The 22,319-nt window shown below is 43.9% G+C and overlaps 1 protein-coding gene across 1 annotated transcript in view; it reads left to right on the top strand.

Moving 5' to 3' along the window:
• Positions 1 to 22,319, top strand: part of CSMD1 (CUB and Sushi multiple domains 1) — a 1,543,069-nt gene that overhangs the window by 1,431,556 nt on the left and 89,194 nt on the right. Inside the window, exons 48-49 of the mRNA XM_029912248.1 lie at positions 1,123 to 1,269; positions 16,581 to 16,769. Coding sequence (XP_029768108.1) covers positions 1,123 to 1,269; positions 16,581 to 16,769 — 336 coding nt within the window. The remainder of the gene's footprint in view (positions 1 to 1,122; positions 1,270 to 16,580; positions 16,770 to 22,319) is intronic.

Genomic DNA, 22,319 nt, shown 5'->3' on the forward strand with positions numbered 1-22,319 from the left:
GAATTATTTAGGGTCCAAGTGCTCTCTAATTAGACATCCAGTCCATTCTCTTTATATTGGAGCAGAATGTGTATCATGAGTCTTGAGTACATCTAATAAAGATGATTTCACAGCCCTTTATTACCTTATTCTATTGGCTGGTCTCATAACATTTTCCTCTCGTTTCTAAACTAATTTTTTCCTGCTGCAATTTAAGATGATTACTACTTATTCTGTTGTCATTGACTAATGAGAGCAATTGGTCCAAAACCACATCATAACATACTTTTATGTATTTGGAGACTATTATCATGTCTACCCTTATTAAGCAAGAAGACTGCATGGTACAACTGATTAATGTACACTTTGGGCATATTTTCCTCATGTTACCAGGATACTCAAAAGGATATTAATCATTATCAAATGGTTTGAAGTGTCTTGTTGTAAATATAATTTGGACACTCTTTTTTCATTTATCAATTGATCTTTTAATATCTACAGTTATAAAAATATTCATTAGCAATCTACAGTGGTTTATTATAAAAACAAAATTTTGCAATCTTTTCAAATTGCCAGTTTTCTCTCTATAAGCTTCCCTGGCTCTGAGAGGTCAAAGAAGTAATTAGTGGGGGGAAGCTATTAAGATTCTCCCTGTCTCCTCACTACTCAGCACACATCTTCCAGATTAGAGAACAGCCACAGCTTTCCCTGGAACTTCCCCAGTGGCTTGAGCAATGTGTTTGTTTTCTTTTTTAAAAAAATACTATTTAGATTGCTTAATGCTCCTGGTGTAATTCTTTCTTATTTACTCATGCATTAAGTTTTAATTGAATCCAAGTATTGGTACTAAATCTAGGGGAAGAGTTAATATAGTTACCAATCACCAGTCTTAGACACATTTTCTAGCATATCTTTTGTGATGTAAAATCGCTTTTGACTAAATTCATCTCTGGTTTAACTCCACTGAAGTCAGTGGAGTTATACCAGGGATAATTTGGGATCATTTTCTTTCATTAAAGCTCTAGTTGGAGTATTAGAAGCATCAAGCTTAGCTCAAAAGTCTTTGTCACTAGTCTGTATCTCATTACAGAAGAGCTACAATTTTTTTTTTTAAATTAACATTCACGTTTCCTGATTCTAAAGGTTCTTCTGGGCAAAACCCTTTGTTGGTTTCTTTAAGTGGAAATCATACTGGACAACTAAACTTCACAAGCAGAAATAATCAGCTATATCTTCGCTGGTCAACTGACCATGCAACCAGTAAGAAGGGATTCAAGATACGTTACTCAGGTTAGTAACTGTTATATGCTTAGATTAAATTATACTTTGTTTATACAAAGTAATCAGTAACACTTTAAGACTTAAAATATTCACATCTAGTTGGCTGTAACTGACTGCTTCTCTGAAAATAGTAAATCTTGCATGATATAGTTGTCGCATTCCAGGGTACAGTCCAGACTAGCAAGGGGTTGTATCACCACCTGCCCTACAATCTTTGGTGCCTCTCAATGCTTTTCTGCTGTAGCTCCCAACCTGGGCCCCTCATAAATAACCATCCAGCATGCAGCTCACACCAAGTGTCTGTGTATAGCTGCAACCAGCCAGCAACATTCTGGTCACACTCTGGCTTCCACCAGCCATGGTTACCATTTGCAGGGTGACTCCAAGACACTCCCATTTCTGAATTTTCCCACACAAAGGATGTTCTGCACTGTCCAGCCTCACCTGGACAGTTCAGATAATAGATATCCATTGCCCTTGTTAAGGGGTCAATATTCAACAATTTGATTCTTAACTGGAGTTACCCAAACAGTTGAGTTTAAACATAACACTGAATTAGTTTTGTTTAAAAATAAAATAAGTTTATTTAACTACAAAGAGGGAGATTTTAAGTGATAATTGGACAGTATAAGGCATTGAAGTCAGAAATGGTTATAAGAGAAGTAAAGATTAAATGATTTATAGTACCTAAAACTTAACAAACTAGACCTAGTTCGATCTAAAATCCTTCCCACATGGGGGTTCCCAGCAACAGGGCTGACCAAATCATCTGATCAGGATCCCCTCCCAAAGTTCCTTTGTCTTCTTAGGAGAGAGAGGGAGAGAGAACCTGTGTTGTTTTTGCCTTCATTTTATAATGACCACACCACACCTAAAGTGTGTGTGGGGGGGGGCACATTGTGCAGGCTTGCTGGAGGAATGCAGTAGTGCTTTATGGCGGGAAGGAGGGAGCGTGGCACAAGGTCAAACTGCTGCAAAAAGGTGAGTGGTGGTCAGCTTTGCAGCACTGACTCACCCCCTGGGAATGTAATGGTGGAAGGCTTTAAAGGTGCAAGCCCTGACGTTGGAAACCCTTTTCTCCACACAGCAGGCTTTGGGCTGCTATACAAAAGGCCATTGGAAGATGGGAACTCGACTGGGTCTGGGGAGGTTAGGCAGCCAAGCTAATTGCTGGTGCCTCCTTGTGGCGGATGTCCAGTACATGTACTCTGTAGGGAAGGCATCCAATGACCAGATAAATGGCCTGGTAAAGCACTTTAAAAGGAGGTGCTGGTTAAAGGAAAGGAACGGTGTGGGGTTTGGGGCTCGTATGGTTGGAATGGCAGGGAGACAAACTCCCTTTTGGATAGCCCACCTTACCCCTCCTATGAGAGGAGGGGGTGGATAGTAAGATCCTGGCAATGGATTTGCTGGAGGGACCTGGATGGAAAAAGAGGGGGAGCTGGTAAAAGCCCCCCATGTATGATAAGGTTCTGCCAATAGATGTGCTGGATGGACTTGGCTGGAAAAGAGGGGGAGCTGGTGGAACCCCCCGGGTGATTACAGAATAAACATGGGGTTACCTGTACTGTACACTTGTATCTGCCGGGTGTAGGAATGTGTTCCTCCCTAATCACAAGCCCAAGAAAACGGCAAACTGTTTCCTTGGCAATGAAGCGGGAGTGACCTTGTTCTAGCGCCTATGTTTGGAAAACTTATTGGCAACAATGACATCACCTTTGCAGCTGGCTGTTCACGCGCTCAATAGATGGGTTCGTTATCTTGTGTGCATGTATCCTGCCTGCCTTCTGAATGGGCAAGAATGTAACCACTCAGATAAGTTGTAAACAAAGTAAGGAGAAGAATAAAAACCCCCGGAAAAGTTTTCCTGGGAGGCTTTTGCGAGAGGCTTTTTGCAGGAGGCTTGAAAAGCTCTCTAGCTACCACAGACCTGGTGTTCTATTTCCTTTCCTGCGTCGTCACCACAGCAGCCGGGTAGTCCCAGACATCTAATAATAAAGTTGCAGCCTGATTAAATCCATATCAAGTGTCTCCTATACTTCTTTCAGTATAGCCGGACAATCCAGTCACCCTTTGAAATGCATTTTCCGAGGGTTATCCCTAAAGTTCCTTCCTGCTATTAGGACAGAGACATGGAGTCTTGTGGTGAAAGAGGTTTCATGTGGTTTTTTTTGATCGGTGATTGCCAGTCAGCTTTGAAGACATCTGGCTAGAAGTGTTAGCTTGTCTTTTGTCTTTAAGAAACTGGTTTACCCCCATCCCAGACTTGTCTGGTAAACATACTTCAGTCATAATTTCAGCTTATGTTTGTAACTTTACATATAATGTTGCTACATACACTTCACCATGATATTATTGACCATTGAGTTATTAGTTTTCAAATGATACTTCACAAGGCATATTTTGTACAACAATTACAATAGTGTGTAGAGTATGAATACAGGGTGCATTCGGTCACAATAGTACTTTCATCTGAGGATCTCAAAGTGCTTTACTGACGAGGGTAAGTAGTAATATCCTAATTATACAGATCAAGAAAGTGAGGCAGAGAGAGAGAGAGAGAAAGAAAAAAAGTATCTGTTCTTTGCTGTCTGAATACACTGTATGTAAAACGTGATGTAAATTACAAGATGATGATTCACAGAGTTATGAGATAAAGGGGTATTGAATTATAACATTAGCAAAAATACCAGTTGAACAAATCCTGAACAAAAATGATGTGCTTGTCCTAAAAGGTATTGAAACATAACAGGGCTGAGGGAAGGAATCCTAAGCCACAGTATTTAGATCACCATGTCACCTATGTAGCTAGCTAATGGGTATAGGGTGAATAGTGGATGAGCTCTGCTGCTACTTTCCTCTACAGGTTTTTTGTCATATAGATCTGAACTGTGGGGCAATCCTTCCCCCAGAGTCTGGCTTGACTGGGTACTGAGTAGCTATTATTCATTGGTGGTTATTGGGGAGGATTACAGTCAATGAGAAACTGGATCTGAGTCAAGAGTGTGCCCTTGTTGCTAAGAAGGCTAATGGCATTTTGGGCTGCATTAGTAGGAGCATTGCCAGCAGATCGAGGAAAGTGATTATTCCCCTCTATTTGACACTGGTGGAGCCACATCTGGAGTATTGTGTCCAGTTTTGGGCCCCCCACTACAGAAAATATGTGGACCAATTGGAGAGAGTTCAGCAGAGGGCAACAAAAATGATTAGAGGGCTGGGGCACAAGACTTATGAGGATAGGTTGAGAGAACTGGGCTTATTTAGTCTACAGAATTGAAGAATGAGGTGGGATTTGATAGCAGCTTTCAATTACCTGAAGGGGGTTCCAAAAAAGATAGAGCTCAGCTGTTCTCAGTGGTGGCAGATGAAAGAACAAGGAGCAATGGTCTCAAGTTGCAGTGGGGAGCTCTAGGTTGGATATTAGGAAAAACTATTTCACTAGGAGGGTGGTGAAGCACTGGTGTGGGTTACCTAGGAAGGTGGTGGGATTTCCATCCTTAGAGGTTTTTAAGGCCCGGCTTGACAAAGCCTGGCTGGGATGATTTAGTTGGGGATTGGTCCTTCTTTGAGCAGGGGGTTGGACTAGATGACCTCCTGAGGTCTCTTCCAACCCTATTCTTCTATGATACTATGATCACTTAACAAGCCACAGAACTGCTGTGCCGACATTCACCAAAGGCTGCTTCAGCCCACTGGTTCCTCTACAACAAGGGGCACAAGAAGGAAGGATCTCCATAGCAGTAGTTACTTGCCCCTGGCCCAGGCCCGCCGACAGCAATTCTGGGCCCCAGGGCAGAAGTGTGAATGGGCCCCCCCCACACGCACAAGCCGCACCCGCGTGGAAGCAGTCCACCTGACATTTGGACGGTGCTGCGCCTGCAGTGGCTGGTGCCCAGTGAGCTGCTGGCAGCATTACTGTGCGCACTCTTCCAGCATGGCAGGGCTTCCACATGTCCGCCCAGTAGTGTTGCCAGCTGTCTAATCGTGCAAACCCAAAGACCTTTGCCCTGCCCCTACCCCTGCCCCAGCCCTGCCTCCTCCCCACCTCGCCCCTTCTCTGATGCTGGGATTTACAAAATGACCTAAGGGATTTTGACACTCAATTCAAATTAATTTTATTTGGGAATTTTGCATCTAAATCCCTGGGGCAGCATTGAAAATCTCAGCCTAAATGTTTTAAATGATCCAGCAAGAGATTATATTATGTGAAAGAAAATGTATGATCTTGCAAATGCAGACCAGTGTATACCCATGCTGCTGCTGTCCATGCATTGGTTGACTGGTGATGTGTCATAGAGCCTTGCAGTATGACAAGCCAGGCAGTCATTTTCCTGCTTGAAACAAGATGGGTGAGGTGATATCTTTTATTGAACCAACTTCTGTTGGTGAGAGATGTGATGGGTTGCTCCCCCCCCCCCATTAAGATGCCACATGATGAGCTGAGATACCACTGAGCCCACCTGTTCTGCCAGCATGGACCCCCTTTTTACCTGTCTTGCTGAGCCAGAGTCTTAAGCATCCTCCAGCATGCACACAGGCAGGGCCACACCCAACTGCAGAATGACACAGACACTGAGATCAGCTCTGGGAAGACTTAAGGGAGTTGCCCCAGGATTACGGTGCCCACCTCCCTTGGAGTGCAGACCCAAAGGTATATTATGAAATCCGCCTCGTCCCTCAATGTGGAGAAAGGTATGCACAGCCTCTTACCCCTCCCTTCCCCCCCGAATTATGAATTGCACAAACTGGATTATATTATAATCAAGAAATGTTTATTAACTATAAAAGGTAGATTTTAAGTGGTTGAAGAGGTAGCATACAGAACAAAGTAGATTACTAAACAAATAAAATGAAACATGCGAACTAAGGTGGGGTGCGGGCTCTAGGCTGAGGCAGGAGTTGGGGTGCAGGAGGAGGTCAGGGGGTCGGTGCTTACCTCGGGTGGTTCCTGAAAGCGACCAGCCCACCCCTCTGGCAGTAGCTCCTATGTGGGGGGCCCAGGGGGTCTCCACTCACCTCTGCCCGCAGGCACCCCCCCCACACACAGCTCCTATTGGCCACAGTTCTTGGCCAATGGGAGCTGCGGAATCAGCACTCGGGCTGGGGGCAGCGCACGGAGACCCCCTCCCCAGGGGCCGCAGGGACGTGCTGGCCACTTTCAGGAGCAGCACAGAGCAAGGGCAGGAAGGAAAAGTGCCCTTTTAAATCGCCCAGGCCCCTGGGCAGTTGCTACCTTTGCCCCCTCTTCCGCCCATCGGCGGGTCTGCCATGGCCCAACCATGCCATGTCCTTCATACCTAAATTTGAACTGCTGCACAGGGGCTCTATGCAGGGAATGTGAACCAACTGAATAGTCTGCGAAATCCTGCCCTCCAGTTTTTTAGTGGAATAAGGGTAATTCCATTGCCAATGATGTCACTGTAACAATGAAGGCTCGAACAAGATTTGCCACTGTGTGTGGATCCATTGGCCTTGTCACCATTTCTGGGATAAAATAAACCTCCCCCTTCCCACACACACACATTCGGCTCTAGACACTTACCACAGAGATCATTTATGCAGCATCCATGGGGAGGAAAAGTCTTTCTGAACTGATTATTGTACTACCTATGTCACTGAAACCAGGGCTGGCTCTAGGCACCAGCAAAACAAGCTGGTGCTTGGGGCGGAACATTTTTAGGGGCGGCATGGCCGGCGCCAGAATGCCGCCCCTAAAAATGTGCCCCGGCCGCCCTAGCTCACCTCCGCTGCTGCCCGCAGGCCGCTACTCGCCCTCCCTCCCAGGCTCTCAAGCCTGGGAGGAGGGGGAGCAGCGGCGCGCGAATCAGCTGTTTCGCGCGCCGCGGCCGCTCAGGGTCTCCCCCTCCCTCCCAGGCTCTCAAACCTGGGAGGGAGGGGGAGATCCCGAGTGGCTGCGGCGCGCAAAACAGCCGTTTCGCACGCCGCGGCCACTCGGAGTCTCCCTCCCCCCCCCCGGCTCTCAAACCTGGGAGGGAGGAGGAGACTCCGAGTGGCCGCGGCGCAGGCACCGCTTCTCCCCCTCCCTCCTAGGCTTGAGAGCCTGGGGGGAGGAGGCAGGGAAGGGGCGGAGTTGAGGCGGGGCCGGGGGTGGGGTAATTAAAAAAACGAGCGGGGGGGGGCGGCCAAAATTGTTTTTGCCTTGGGCGGCAAAAATCCTAGAGCCGGCCCTGACTGAAACATATTGTTTTTGCTGTGTTTGAGCCATATATGGTTGTGTATCTCTCAAGGTTTTCAATGACTAACAAAAACATTTTCTTTTTCACTTCAGAAAATATTTTATTGAGAGCCAGATTGTCCCCTGTTTGAGTGCACAGGGACATAGATTCAGGTAGCCTTCCTCCTGCCTTACAGTGCCAACTTCTAACCCCAAAGAAAGTAAAAAAAAGCAAGGCTGAGCTTTCAGTGCTATTTGAGACTAAAGAAAAGGAACAACTGGGGAGGATTTCTCTGTTGTGGGAGGGGAAAGAGCCCCAAATTTGTCACCTCATTGATTTTATTTGAGAAATGATAAATTATTTTGTGTCTGTGCGATATTAGAGAGAAAGAGTGAGTGTAGGGAAGGAGATATTGTCACAGGCAGATTATGGAAAATCTTGAAAGGCAGCTGCACTGGCCTGCAGCTTGTGACCTCAGGTATTATTACTCACAAGTTAGACCACTTACAGCTTTGGCTCAACTCTTCTTTCCCCCCCCCCCCCCCAGTTTAGTTCTTGCTTCTAGGTGTTTCCCAGTGTCTCTTTGGGTGGGGAGGCAGAGGAGAACCTCGATGATGTCACTCCCCTGCCTTATATAGCTCTTGTGTAAGGCGGGAACCCTTGGTCTTCCAGTGGAAAAATACTGACATTCCAATGTGGGGGTCCCGTACCAGGTCACTTGGACCCATATCTCTTCAGGGCTGTGGCAGCGATTGCTCTCAGGCTGTCTGAAGTGTCCACAGGAAGACTAAACCCTTTCACAGTCCATTGTCTTTGCTAATGGGCCATCAGCCCTGTCTGGCTTTTTCATTGTTGTACCTGAGGGGCTAGTTGGGGGTGACACCCAAAGTAAAGTATCAGGGGGTAGCCGTGTTAGTCTGTATCTACAAAAACAACAAGGAGTCTGGTGGCACCTTAAAGACTAACAGATTTATTTGGGCATAAGCTTTCGTGAGTAAAAACCTCAGTTCTTCGGATGCGTTCAAAGTAACACATTTGAAATACAGCTACATAGTCAATATTCCTAACTCCAGATACAGAAATGATACATGCCTACAAAATGGGTAATCACATTCAGTAAATCATAACTTTCCAATGATATCTTACACGAGCCATCTTGCATAAAGTATATCTCAGTTATGCCATATCCATATCATAAGCATATTTCCATAAAGAATATGGAGTGTAATGTCACAAGAGACACAAGCTTTCAAGCCCCACAGAGCTCTTCTTCAGGTCTTGGAAAGGTACTCCCAGAATTACAGCAAAATGCAAGGTGGAACAGATTGTTTAGCATAAGTAGTTAGCATATACTGCAATGAACCATTTAAGGTAGAGTGGCCTGTAAACACCTCTGCAGTCATAGGACAAAAAGAGGGGGTTAGTGGGCTACAGATCTTGGCAATAAACCATAACCCACTAACCCATTCTTTTTGTCTTATGACTGCAGAGATGTTAATGGGCCATTCTACCTTGAATAGCCCCTGTGACCAGGGGATGGGGGGGAGCAGGAGGAAGGGAGGGAAAGATACTCGCCTCTCATGAGTGGTTCCTACCAGCTAGGTGCAATCCTGCACTCTTTCTTTTGTATGTTCTCAGAGCCCCCTGTTGGCAGTTGCCTTCATCAGGCAGGCCTTCAGCAGCTTAGCCCACCAGCTAAGTCACACAAAGACACATGAAGGAACCCTTTCCAGGATAATACAACCCAACAAAAAATTGGCCTTCTCAAATTCTTCAGCCCTGTCTCCTGGCCTATTTAAACTCTAACCCCTGTCTTGGGCTCCAGAACAAATCGTGTCCCCTTCTCGGGGCTTTGGCCACTCTGCCAGTTGCCAGTGGGGGAACACGGGCCTGCCCATTACTCTGGGTCTCAAGCCAGAAACCCTACAAGTAGCAGTCATGTGCTGCTTTCTTTGCTAGTTGCTACTGCTGCATTCCCTGGGCTGCTTCCCACTCTGTCCCATCACATTCTTGGGTTCGCTGTCTGCTCCCTGTTTAAGCAGGGTCTCTACTAGGCCTCCTTGACTAGAGAATTTCTCAGTCTCTGTCCTGATTTCTCAGGGTCTTCCCTCAGGCCTCTTTGCCTGGAGAGCTTGTAACTGTCTCTGCCCCCTTTCAGTCAGGGTTCTCTCTCCAAGCCTCTCCACCTGGAAAACTTCACAGTCCTATCCCTGCTTGAGTAGGGTTCTCTCCAGTCTCTTTACCCATGGAATCTCACAATCTTCCACTCCTTCTTTACCTTTCTGGTCCCAGCCAGTGACTGCCCTGCTCAGGCCCCGTATCTCCCTTTAAGTGAGCCAGCTGAACTCTGATTGGCTTCCCTGCAGCCTTTCTAGGAAGGTCGGGAGGACTCACCTTCACTGCTCTTTTTCCTGGAGCTCGGTGTAGTAGGACTGCAGGGCCTCCAGCAGGGAGCATCAAAGGGCCTGGTACACCCTGTCACAGTCGTTTACAATATGTGCTAATTACTTATGCTAAACAATCTGTTCCACCTTGCATTTTGCTGTGATGCTGAGAGTACCTTTCTGAAACCTGAAGAAGAGCTGTGTGTGGCTTGAAAGCTTGTCTCTCTCACCAACAGAAGTTGGACCAATACAAGATATTACCTCACCTACCTTGTCTCTCTAATATCCTGGCACTGATACAGCTACAACTGGTTGGTCTTTAGTCAAAATTGACAAATGGGCATTGCGGATATAAGTGAACTGAAAATGTACAAATGTGTTACCTTGAAGAAAACATTAATACTTAGGAGGCCTTGAAAGATCTTTGCTGATATGTCACTGAGAAAAGTGAATTAAATCTATAATGCAATACTAGTTCAGGTCAATGGAGTGGCTGGCTTACACTTTATCATTAATGTGGGTGAAAGGTTTTGTTGTTCCTAGACAAATGCATCCTGCATCACTGCACTCGTACCTGCTAATCCTCTCATAGAGTCAGTGCAGCTCCTGTCTCAGAAGTCTTATTGGAGAAGAAAAGTATTTTATCTCTGTAGTTGTAGGTATGAGGTTGGAATACATTATAAGCATTCTATCCCATTGATTCCCATCGAAACACAAAAATGGAGTGCAGGTGATAGTGGTTGGAGCTTTGACATTAACATTTCCTATGGCACTAGCTCACCCTCAAGCCTTTAGACATTTTTGATTTTATTGCTTTATACTTCCTTCTTTACTAACTCTGTTAGTGCTTGATCCTGCAAGTTGTTGAACACTCAGCACCCTCAACTCTAATGGGAATTGGATTTAGTAGTAAGATCACATTTTGAATTATTACTAAACTATATAGAGCAGGGGTGGGCAAACTTTTTGGGCCGAGGGCCACATCTGGGTAGGGAAATTGTATGCAGGACCGGGGCAGGGGGTTGGGGTGAGGGAGGGAGTGTGGGGTGTTGGAGGGGGTGCGGTGTGCAGGAAGGGGCTCAGGCAAGGGATTGGGGCAGAGGAGGAGTGCGGGGTGTATGAGGGGCTCAGGGAAGGGGGTAGGGGTGCAGGAGGGGTGCGGAGTGCAGGACGGGGCTCAGGGCAGGGGTGCAGGAGCATTGCGGACTGCAGGAGGGGGCTCAGGGCAGGGAGTTGCAGTGCAGGAGGGGTGCGGCAGGGGGCTCAGCGCAGGGGGTTGGGGTGCAGGAGAAGTGCGGAGTGTACGAGGGGGCTCAGGGCAGGGGGTTGGGGTGCAGGGGGGGTGCAAGGGGCCTGCAGGGGGCTTAGGGCAGGGAGTTGGGGCGTGGGGTATAGGCAGGGTTTGGGCTCCGGCCGGGCACCGCTTACCTCAAGCGGCTCCGGGGTGGCAGCGGTGTGCACTGGGGCCAGGGCAGGTACCTGCCTGCCTGCCCTGTCCCCGGCCCCGAGCCGCTCCCGGAAACACTGCAGCCCCTGGGGGAGAGGGGGGAGGGCTCTGCGTGCACTGCCCTTGCCGCGCCTCCAGGTACCTCCCCCGAAGCTCCCATTGGTCGCGGTTCCCTGTTCCTGGCCAATGGGAGCTGCGGGGGGGCGGTGCCTGGAGGCAAGGGCAATTCATGGAGCCCTCTGCCCCCGCACCCGGGGGCCGCAGGCACGTGGTGCTGGTGGCGCTGCGGGCCAGATCCAAAGCCTTGAGGGGCCGGATCCGGCCCATGGGCCGTAGTTTGCCTACCCCTCATATAGCGTGAATACAGAAGGAATTCAGATATAAAACGCCATAAACTCTCCTCCACGCTTTCCCTAGATGCTATCACTTGCAAGCTTTACTAAAAGCTTAAAATAAATGTTACCTTTTTAATGTTACAGCATTTAGTTGCAAAAAAAAAAAAAAAAAAAAAAAGGGAACCGGTGGGGCTACTTGTCCTTCTAGCGTTGCCAATTTTGTTTGGACTGTATTCCTGGAGGTTTCATCACATGACATAATCTTTAATTAAAGATTAATCTTTAATTCCTAGAGACTCCAGGACAATCAAGGAGGGTTGGCAACCCTATATCCTTCTTTAGAAAGAATATCTGATAGTTTACAAATATTGATTTTGATGTTTACTTAAAAATGTCTTTTGTGTAAACTGTGGTGGTTCTACACTCCTGACCCAGGCAGAACTCCAGTTGACTTGAATAGGACTTTTGGCTAGGGGAAGACTGCAGGAACAGTTTCTGACATATTGGCTATCTGTGACATCTTTCCCAATTAACTTTGTGCCGCTTGAGGCTTAAAGGGGTCTGTCTAGCAGGGGCCCTGAACACTTCTGTAGAAACTCTGAAGTGGATCTAATCTGGGTCTGTTGCTAATAAGTGGCTATTATAAATGTATATTTTACACCCACACAGTCCCTCACTATGTTAAAACAACATTATTAATAAAGCACTCAGCAATTAAGAAATGACCCCGGCCAGTTCTAGCCTCTTCTCCCAGTCCCAGCCACCTCACTCAAACAGTCCCTGTCTCTCCTTCCCCCCAGCCTCCCAGTCCTAGCCTCCCCACACCAGTGACCACTGCGTTTCATGTTGCCAAATATTGTCTTACGGTTAACTTGTGTCTCCCTGTTTGTTTCATCCATCTCTTGACTTATACTTGGACTTTTAGTTCCTTGGGGTAGGGATTATCTTTTTTATGTGTCTGTACAATGCCTAGTAGAGTGGGACTCTGGTCTATGATAGGTTCATAGGTGCTACTGTAATAAATAAAACAACAACAACAAAAGAAAAAAGAAAAAAGAAAAATTTTCAGTAGGTTTTCTCATTTTGTGTAATTCAAATGCCTACTTCTCACCTGTTTTATGCCCCATTAAGGTTGCTGTTTGGGAGGCTCACACATACTCTATACTTCAGGAGTGGCCAAATTGTGGCTCTTTAACCGTTAAAGTGTGGCTCGTGGAGCCCCCCCACAGCTCCCCTCATTCTCCACCTACCAGAGTGGGGGAGGGGAGCTCTGGACCTCTGCCTTGCAGTGGGGTGGTAGAGTAGGAGCTTCCGCCCAGCAGGTAGGGGGGTTTGGTGGCTTCAGCCCTGTGACGTGCACCTGCTGGAGCTCGGGGATTTAGCAGGAGTGGGGCTGAAGCCCCAAGCCCCATCAGGCCCCTTCCATGTGGATGAAGCCCCAAGCCCTGTCATGCATGCCCTGGCTCTCGAACTTCTGAAGATTGCCATATGTGGCTTGGTGGATCAGTAAGTTTGGCCACCTCAGTATAGTTTGTCCTTATATGACCATATTTTAAAAAGTAGAGAAAAAGAACATGCTAATAAATTCTCCTGCAATGCAGAAAAAATAAAACAAATAATCCAAGCATATAGGTAATAGTTTCTTCTTAGAGCTGCAAAACTGTCGAGATCACTTTGCAATTCTTTTTTGACTGAAATGAAAATGGTATTAAACCTCAGCTGTCATTCTCAACTTCCCTTGAGAGATTCAAAACTAAATGCCGCTTAAGGCTTTCCTAGAACCACTTGAAGCCTTTAGTTTTAACCATCTTGCTTCAGAAACATAATCCCTTTGTTTCTTAAATTAGTTGAAAAGTAAATTAATGTAATATTTATTGTCCCTCTTTAAATGTCAATTCCCTTTTTAGAAAATCAAGGGTATTTCTGTAATTTCATGCATTTAATTGAAGTATGTAAGCAAATGTCACTGTGATTGTAAAGGATATTCAGTTTGGCCCAAAACAGAACCTTTTACTGAGCCATCCTTGCTTCCTGACTTGCATCCAACTCCATTCCTTTGGGGGCTATTACTACTACTTCATCTCCCAAGCATTCCCTCTATACTGACAACACTCAAAGGGGAAAAAATAGCTATTTTACTAGTGACCATAACTCTTTGAACAGAATGTCAGTATTGATCCACATTTCTTCAGTGTTTTTAATATGGATTCTAGTTACTGGGCTGGGATTAGGGTTGTGGTTTCTTAGAAATCTTGTGCTGAATCTTGCATTTAATTATACAAGGGTGTATGCATGTAGCATCAAAGGCCACTGCTTTGAAAGGAGTCTCCCACTTTTGTGCCAAGAGCACATTACATTCCCCAGACTGCAAATCTATATTGATAATCTAGTCAAAGAGCTACTAGAAAAAATAATCTCTTTCCAAAATGAAAACCACAGTTGGATTTCCTATATAAGTGGTATGACAAAATTGAAACCTTTTATCCAGAATTCCCCATCCCAAGAAAACACTGATGTTTAGTACAGAAATAGAACCTGGACATGAACCACTCCTGATCTGGGACTTGGTTGTTCAAAATAAACTGAAGCCCTGTTGATTCACCCATCTCTAAATAACAGAGGAACATCCCAGAGGATGTGGGAGGAACAGATTATTTACTACATATTTTAAAATCAGTACAATAGATGGGGGAAGGATTTGTAGTTACATTTGTGTCATATAAGGGCTTCTTAGATAACAGCAAAAATTCCTCTTGGATATAGTGATGTGGTGAGGGCTCAGCATACTAGAATACTGCATTTTACCAGATATGATGTAAGGATGGAAACCAGAAAAGCTGATGCTTTCTATGTCTTTAGTATTAGGTTGTAAATGTTTTTTCAAGTTGCCTTTGATAAAATCACAAGCTTTGTGTATTGTGTTATGAAATGGAATATAGGAGTGCACAAACGTATTCCATGGTCCAGGCATTCCGATTCTCTATTAAAGAAATGACCCATTCAGTCTAGGTGAATGATATGGGGACATCATCAGATAAAAAATATATAGTTTCCTAATCTAAGTTATTAATTTTTATTTAAAGATTACTAAATAGCCTCTTCATATTTTAATTCAGTTTACTTTTGCAATTCTCTCAGTTTAGACAATGAAAATATATTTGTCAGCTTTAATTTATCATCAGTTTCTAGACAATTTCACTTTCAGGTTCTCAGACACTAATGCAATACTGAAATGTCTGAAGTTGCAAACAATGTAAAGCAATAGGTCATGCTTGTTGTACGAAGAAAAAAAATATCCATTGAATTTAAAAATAAAGTCAGGGAAAAATTTGAATTGGTCGTAGGCTTTATAAAAGTCTGCTTTTTACAAAAAACAGAATATAGGACTTCAATGAACTTCCTGGGTCACTGAGTTTCATTCCCTGCTGTCTCAAATAATCCCATCACAAATCCCTTTTATAAATGTAATAAACTCCATCTGAAAACTGGTAAAGTTTGTCCCCACAACTACTATTGGAAGGCTGCTCCAGAACTTCACTCTTCTGATAATCAGAAGCCTTCTTCTAATTTCCAGCCTAAATGTATTCATAGCCAGTTATATCCATTTGTTCTTGTACAGATATTGCCCTTTACCTTAAATAGCTCTTATCCCTCCCTGGTATTTGCTCCTTCGTTTTGGACCAGGATTTACCTGAGAGCACACCTATAATATAAGATAGGAGCAAGACTCTTTCCGTTTTAAAGATGACTATTAACCATTCACTCAACTAAAAAACCAAGCAAAACCAAACAAAGCCCCATACCTAGGTATTGAAAACTGAAGGGGGAGGGGATTGTATCACAAATATTAATAACATAAAAATAATACAACCTGTTCATTGGACTGAATTTTAGAATTCCTCCTATGTAGTCATAGAAATTCATATTGGAGGCATTTAATATATATCCCTGAATATAGCTCCCATCAGTATTTCAGCCAAATGTGAGTCAGAAGCACAGTGTTCAAAACAACAATACTAATTGTGAGATCTTGTATCCTATGCCGTACAGCAATGGGTGGAAAAAACTTTTACCTGGAAAATTTTGTTATTTCTCCTCCCACCAAGAGAGTAATTTTGCCATAAATCTGGCTCCTGCTTCTATGTTTCTTGACTAGTATTCATTATGTCCATCTCTTGGTGTCTTGCCTGAGCTTCCTACTAGCTGATACTCAGAAGAGAACTGGCTACAACTCCGTCACCATCTGTAGCAGATTTCAACTGAAGACAAATGTATTTAAACAATTAATTGATTGTAGTTGAAATTTGCTCTAATATTTAACAGGAGATGTAGTTAATTTTATCCTGAATAGCCACCAAGCCAGCCAGATGAGTAGTTGATGGCCTCAACTGGATGCGAAGTAGGAAGGTGGAAACGATGGAAAAACAACATGGTGGGGGTCTGAGTCCTTCCTTAAAACGATAGGAGGGGAGAGATTAGATCTAAACCTGAAAGACCTACCAATCATAGATCTTATGTAAGTTATTGTGAGCCAGTGAAGTGATGGGGCTGGAGTCAAAGTTGAAATTTCAGCCTAGATGTAAAACTATGTGGCCTTTGTGCATAGTGAATTATATAACTATTGACCTAGATATAAATGAATCAAGTCTATGAAAGAGTTTATTCACTAAATGTGAAGTAGGTGAAGTTCTGAGGAAACTATTTATGTTATTAACAAAGCTCACTCTCATAGCTTTTACAATGTATTGTCAATAAAAGGAGTTCTCAATGTGTGGAATATAAATGATATTCCTCCAACTCATGGTATTTCTACATTATATATATATATGAAAATGAAAATTCTGATAGTAATTCAAAACATACTATAGATTTTTAAATTACACAAACATATTTTGTAAATATTGCAAGATGAATTGTTATTTTTTATGTGTTTGCTAACTTTTTAAAATTATAATTGTATTGTTTTTGGTATATATAGCTCCCTATTGCAGCTTAAACAATGTCCCAAAGAATGGTGGAACTTTAAATAAAACAGCAGGTTCAACTGGAAGTAAAGTGCACTATTACTGCAAGCCTGGATATAGAATGATTGGCCATAGTAATGCAACTTGTAGACGTCTCCAGAATGGCCTGTATCAATGGGATTCTCCTGCGCCGCTCTGCCATGGTAAGATATTGTATTGTTGTTATATATGTTTCCATCGTTTATCTCTAAAAATCTGTTAGAAAATAAGAACACAGTCTTGCACAATCTTGCAAATACTTATCCATGAACGCCATGGGCTTACTCATGTATTTAAATTCACTTATGTGTAGGGTGACCAAATGTCCTGTTTTTGAAGAGACAGTCCCCTATTTAAGCCCTCCTGCAGGTGTCCTGACTTTTTCTTAAAAATGGACAAATTGTCCCATATTTTCTGTCTCCCCAACCCCATCAGTACTGGTGGGTCCTACTGCTGGCTGGATCCCTGCTCGCCAGCTGCCTGCCCACCAGCGGTGAGTGGGGGGTCCAGCCGATGATGGGGGTGGGTGTGCAAGGCTGGTGGTGGGGCAAAACTGAAGCCCCCGCTGTGTGCCACCTCCCATCCCATTTCCAACTGGCACTGGCTGTGCTCTGCAAGCTGTAGAGGCTGGTGTGTGCGGACAGGCACCAGGTGGAGGCCGGTTACGTGTTGCCTCTGCTGTCCACCCATCAGCCCTTTACATGGTCCCCATCTCTCTGTCCTCTCCCTTCTTTGTCCCTTTGCCTCCCACCCAGCCCTTCTGCTTCTCCATATCCCCCCCACCAGGGTGGGTCCCACTCCCAGCGCTGTGCGGAGAATCAGCTCCTGGTCGGAGTGCTCAGCTCACCAGGAGCCTGGCCAGCAGGCTCGTTCCTTCTCCCAGTGCCTCTGGCTGGGCCAGAGCCCTGGAAAAGCCCAAGACCCTCTGGCCTGGGAAAAACAACATGGTGGGTGGGAGGGTAGGGGGGTGTGTCACCCCTTCCTGTGTGAACCCTAAAGCCTTAAAAATAAGAAGGTAAATAAAAAGAATCCGACTATGCAGTATTTCCTTTTAACAGGGGCTCAATCAACTTGATGTTAATTTGAACGTTTGTACTGCATAGTTCTGATAGATTGCCATTGAACTCACTTGAATACAAGTAATTTTACCAGGTATTCAGCACAGGGAAATATAGTCACCCTACTATGTGCCTAAATGGGCACAAAAACTTGAAGGTTGTGATGCTATATTGTTATATAGCAAATGGAAAATAAATCTAGAGAACTCAGTAACATGGTTAAATCCAAAAGGCTCACATCTCCAAGCATAATTATACTGATCACTCCATGCAAGAGAATGAACTACAGGCGCATGGGACAGCAGGCTGCAATTGTATGTTTTAAGCTTTAACTGATCCAGTACAATGTTCAGAACTCCCACGATATAAACAGGAACTTGGAGTAGACCTACCTGGGACCAACCCTAGGACACTTGGTCCTGCTAGTGAAGGCAGGGGGCTGGACTTGATGACCTTTCAGTTCTATGAGATAGGTATATCTCCATGTATTACACAGCTCACTTCTGAATCATCTCCACCGTGTGTGCGTGTGTGTGTGTGTGTGTGAGAGAGAGAGAGAGAGTGACTGGAACTGGGAGCTGGCTGGGCAAGGGGTGATGGGGAGAGACTGGCAGATAGAGATGGAGACTGGGGCTGGCTGGGAAAAGTGACTGAGAGTAGGAGCTAGTGAGGGAAAGGAGACTGAGGCTGGACAAGAAGCTAGGGGATGGACTGGAGATTGGGAAAAGAAGTCTGCAGGGAGTCTGAGACATGGAGTGGAGGGGGGACAGTCTAAGGTCATATGAGGGACCTGGTGTGGAGGGACTGAAAGTCAGGATAAGGAGAAGCCTAGGACTAAGATGAAGAGCAAGGAGGTGGAGACTAGGACTGGTTGGGCAAGGAGACTGGGACTAGGAGGAGGAGCCTGGAGATAGACACTGAGATTAGGATGAGGAGGTGTAGTGGGGGTGAAGAGAGGTGAGACTGAGATGAGGATCCAGGTATAGGTAGGAAAGAGGCAGGATGCAGAGAAAGACAGGCTGGAGGGCAAAGGGACAGAAGGATCTATAGCCACTAGATCACATTCCCCTCCAGAACCTGGAACTGCACCCAAGATTCCTGAATCAGCAAATATCTGTGAAAACCACTGGCAGATTGTGTCTCCTCGACCTCTCTTGTTTATCCACATAGAGGAAGACAGCCTACTACTGTTATCAGTTACTGTTAGCTCAAGAGGCAGAGGTCTGTATGTGAATCTAACCATTCCAATCCTGCTGATGAACCATGTGGGTGTCAATATGGTTCCATCTGATGGAATTTCTGGGGGGGTTTTCAGTTATTTTTAAACTTAGGAAACTGAACACAGAAACTGTGTTAAAAGAACATTAAGATTATAAATACAAGATTTACAAAGTTAGGGAATGCCCTAAGGGTTGTCATCACCTTGGCCTGCCCCTCTTCTCAGTGCAGCATAACTTCAGTGTTTACTAGTTTTCTTCTACATTTAGAACACTACTCCACCAATGGTGGAGAGAAATTGGCTTTCCGGAAGATGTCTTTGAAAAATATACCTAAAAATAAGTAATTGTGTATACGTTGATTGGAACAGATTTGAACGAGAAGGGGGAAAGTGGTTCTTTGCTTTGCTGCACAGGATCAAGGAATGTGTTCTCAGGTCTGAGGGACAGCATGGCAGAATTTACAGAGAGTAGTAGAAGCAAATTAAGGGAGCAGATATACAGGAGGATACATAGAGTATGAAACTGAGAGCATAATGTGGAGATAGGAGTGAATATGTATAGGGCTTGAAGGTGAGGAAGAACAGCTTGAACATGATGCATAAGCAATGGATACCAGTGGAAAACAGGTCCAAAAATACAGGAAATTAACAATAATAAAGCTGAAGTTAAGACTGTAAATAAGTTTGTAGCAACACAATTCTAAAGAAAACACAATAAAAGCTCAGAAATTCAAAACTAACTACACTTGGAACAAAACCTATGAAATTGCACAAATGTATTAACTCTGTCCTTGTGACTATACCATCCTGTGCAGTAGGGTCTGTATTGAATATTAAATTATTATTAATAATGATTATTAATTATCACAACATTAATTTATAAGAATAAGGTATGTACATTTACAATAAGATTTTATATGTAAAGAAGATAGTTTTCAGAAATTTTGGAGAAACATATTTATCTTGCATGAAAACACACAAGTCGTCCTTGAAAACTTATAAGAGCCAGACATATTTGGCCCAGTTTATAGATATCAGCATGGGCTATTTGCAAAGAAAAGTCCTTTAATTAAGTCTGAAATACCAGTAAAACTGATTCCATAGGGCTTAATTTATAATTAAACAACATGATTATGCAGCAAATAATGGTTGGAATCAAACTTGATTGTGTTTAAAAAAAAAGTAGTTTTTTCTGTACCTGTAGTGCAAAAGTTTCAATTTTAATATAAACATATCTCTAATTTAGGTTACGCTGTTAGGGTCAAATGGTATTTCCATTTCCAGTCTTTTCAAGTGGAGACTTACCTAATAATGCTCTACATGCTATATAAAGAACTTGACTATCTTCCAAAAAAATAACAATTTATTGTTATTACTGTTACTTTCAAAGCAACAGACAAGCATGAGCCACAGTGCATTCAAAATAATTGTAAATGGAGCAAATAACAACAGCTATAGTTAAAGTTGCTGAAACATTTTCATTATACCTCATATTATAGCACATCCTTGTGGCATTGGGCAGTGCAGCAGCCACTCAGCTTCAGTTTCCTAGCTGGTCTTCTGCTGCTTCACCCACCCTCCCTGGGGTTGCAGAGACTTAGCCCTCTGGCTAGGTTATATATAGTTCTATCCCTTCTGGGGTACTCAAAGTCCAAAACAAACATGAAGCAAGTTAAACTTTTCCCATTCTTCTGAGAGATCTGCTAGGCATCAGTCTTCCCCAGCCCTAGTGTATAGCCAGCCTCTTTTCTCTCTACCTGCTCCCCTCCAACTGAGCAGGATTCCTGCCTCTGCTCCAGGTGTCTCAATTTGGCTGACAGTCAATAGTCTATTAACACTTTCTGGTCTTGCATGGAGGCTTCTGTGCCCCATTACACCCCACTTTCTCATTGTATTATAACTTTCTTTTTGGGGGTTAAAATGTTGCCAGACTGATCTATACCCAAGGATAATATTTGTGAAAAGTATATTTTACCAAAAAAAAAAAAATGATTCAGATATTTTGGGGTATGAGGAGAGAGAAATACACTTTCCAGTTCTTAAAAAAAATTATAATGTTTTACACTAAAGTAGAAGGAGCAGAAAGCTGACATTTGTCAGGGAGATAATCCTTAAAGTGGAAAGGTTCCTCTTATTGTCCCCGGAAATTTGTTGTTTTGTAATTTGGCCAACTTATAGTTTTAAAAACGTTGTTGTGTCTGTATCATTTGTTGTCTCTTGTCTTTTACTTAGATTGTCAACTCACTGGGCCAGGAGCCATTGTGCTACGTATTGTACAAACACAGCACAAAAGGACTGTCCCTGGCCCATGACAGGACCTCCTAAGTTCGGTGGTAATACATATAGTAAATAATAATAAGGATGTTACCATTCATATATAGTTTGATTCCTATAGTAGCTACCTACAAGTCTATATCTCTTCTTGCGGACTACTGTGAGAGTTGAGGTTAGCTACAGATGACCTGTTTTTAAGATGAGAAGGCTGCTGGCAGGGCATTTTAACCAGAGGACCACAACTGTACTGAACATCACCACTAGCTCAACACAACCTAAATGAGTGAACCTTCAAGACAAAGCATATCTGTTAACCAGGCTTTTGCTGAGAGGTTCTTGTAGGGAACCTTTCTTTTCTGGGTGCTAAGCATGTGGCTACGTTCTTTAATGTTTTTAATATTCATTTTTGTATTATTTGGTTTTAGAGCTGTTCTGATAGGCCATTTTTAAAAACTGAAAAAAAAAAAATAAAAACATTTACTAACTTTTCTGATAAACTTCTATAAAGGCAAGCAAAATCCTCCTTGCCATGCGAGAGCACTCACTACATGCTCGGATTAAGCAGGGTATATAATTCCATAGGCCTATAATAATGTCTGATAATAAAACAGACTTTCTGGCAGGGTGGTCATTTTATTGCCTGCTGGGCTACACAGAGGCTCTTTTGATAAGAAACACTGAGCAGCATCTTTGAATTATCACACTTAGCAGTCTGGCAATAGCCAGGGGCGGCTCTAGCTTTTTTGCCGCCCCAAGCATGGCAGGCATGGCGCCGAAGACTGTCTGACTGCCGCCCTCACAGGGACCGGCAGGGCGCCCCCCATGGCTTGCCGCCCCAGGCACGCGCTTGGAGCGCTGGTGCCTGGAGCCGCCTCTGGCAATACCTGACAGTCCCCTGGTAGAAAGGAGGTTGAGGTAAATGGGAATAGAATGATTTTTACTTAAAACAAAGTAAACTTTTTTAAAATAATGTTTGGTTAAAAGTAGGGTGAGAATCAACAATAGAATACAAGTGAGCTTTTTCAGAAACAACTAACCTGACCGTGTGAAAAGATATATGATCTGTATTTATAAATATTCAGTAATGGATCAAATTAATCTACTTTAACTTCATTAAATTATGTGGAGTTACACCAGGGAAGAATTTGTTAAAGTAACATGTC

This window comes from Terrapene carolina, unplaced genomic scaffold (genome assembly GCF_002925995.2).
Source record: "Terrapene carolina triunguis isolate 2854851 unplaced genomic scaffold, T_m_triunguis-2.0 Scaffold42, whole genome shotgun sequence".
NCBI classification, from domain to species: domain Eukaryota; kingdom Metazoa; phylum Chordata; order Testudines; family Emydidae; genus Terrapene; species Terrapene triunguis.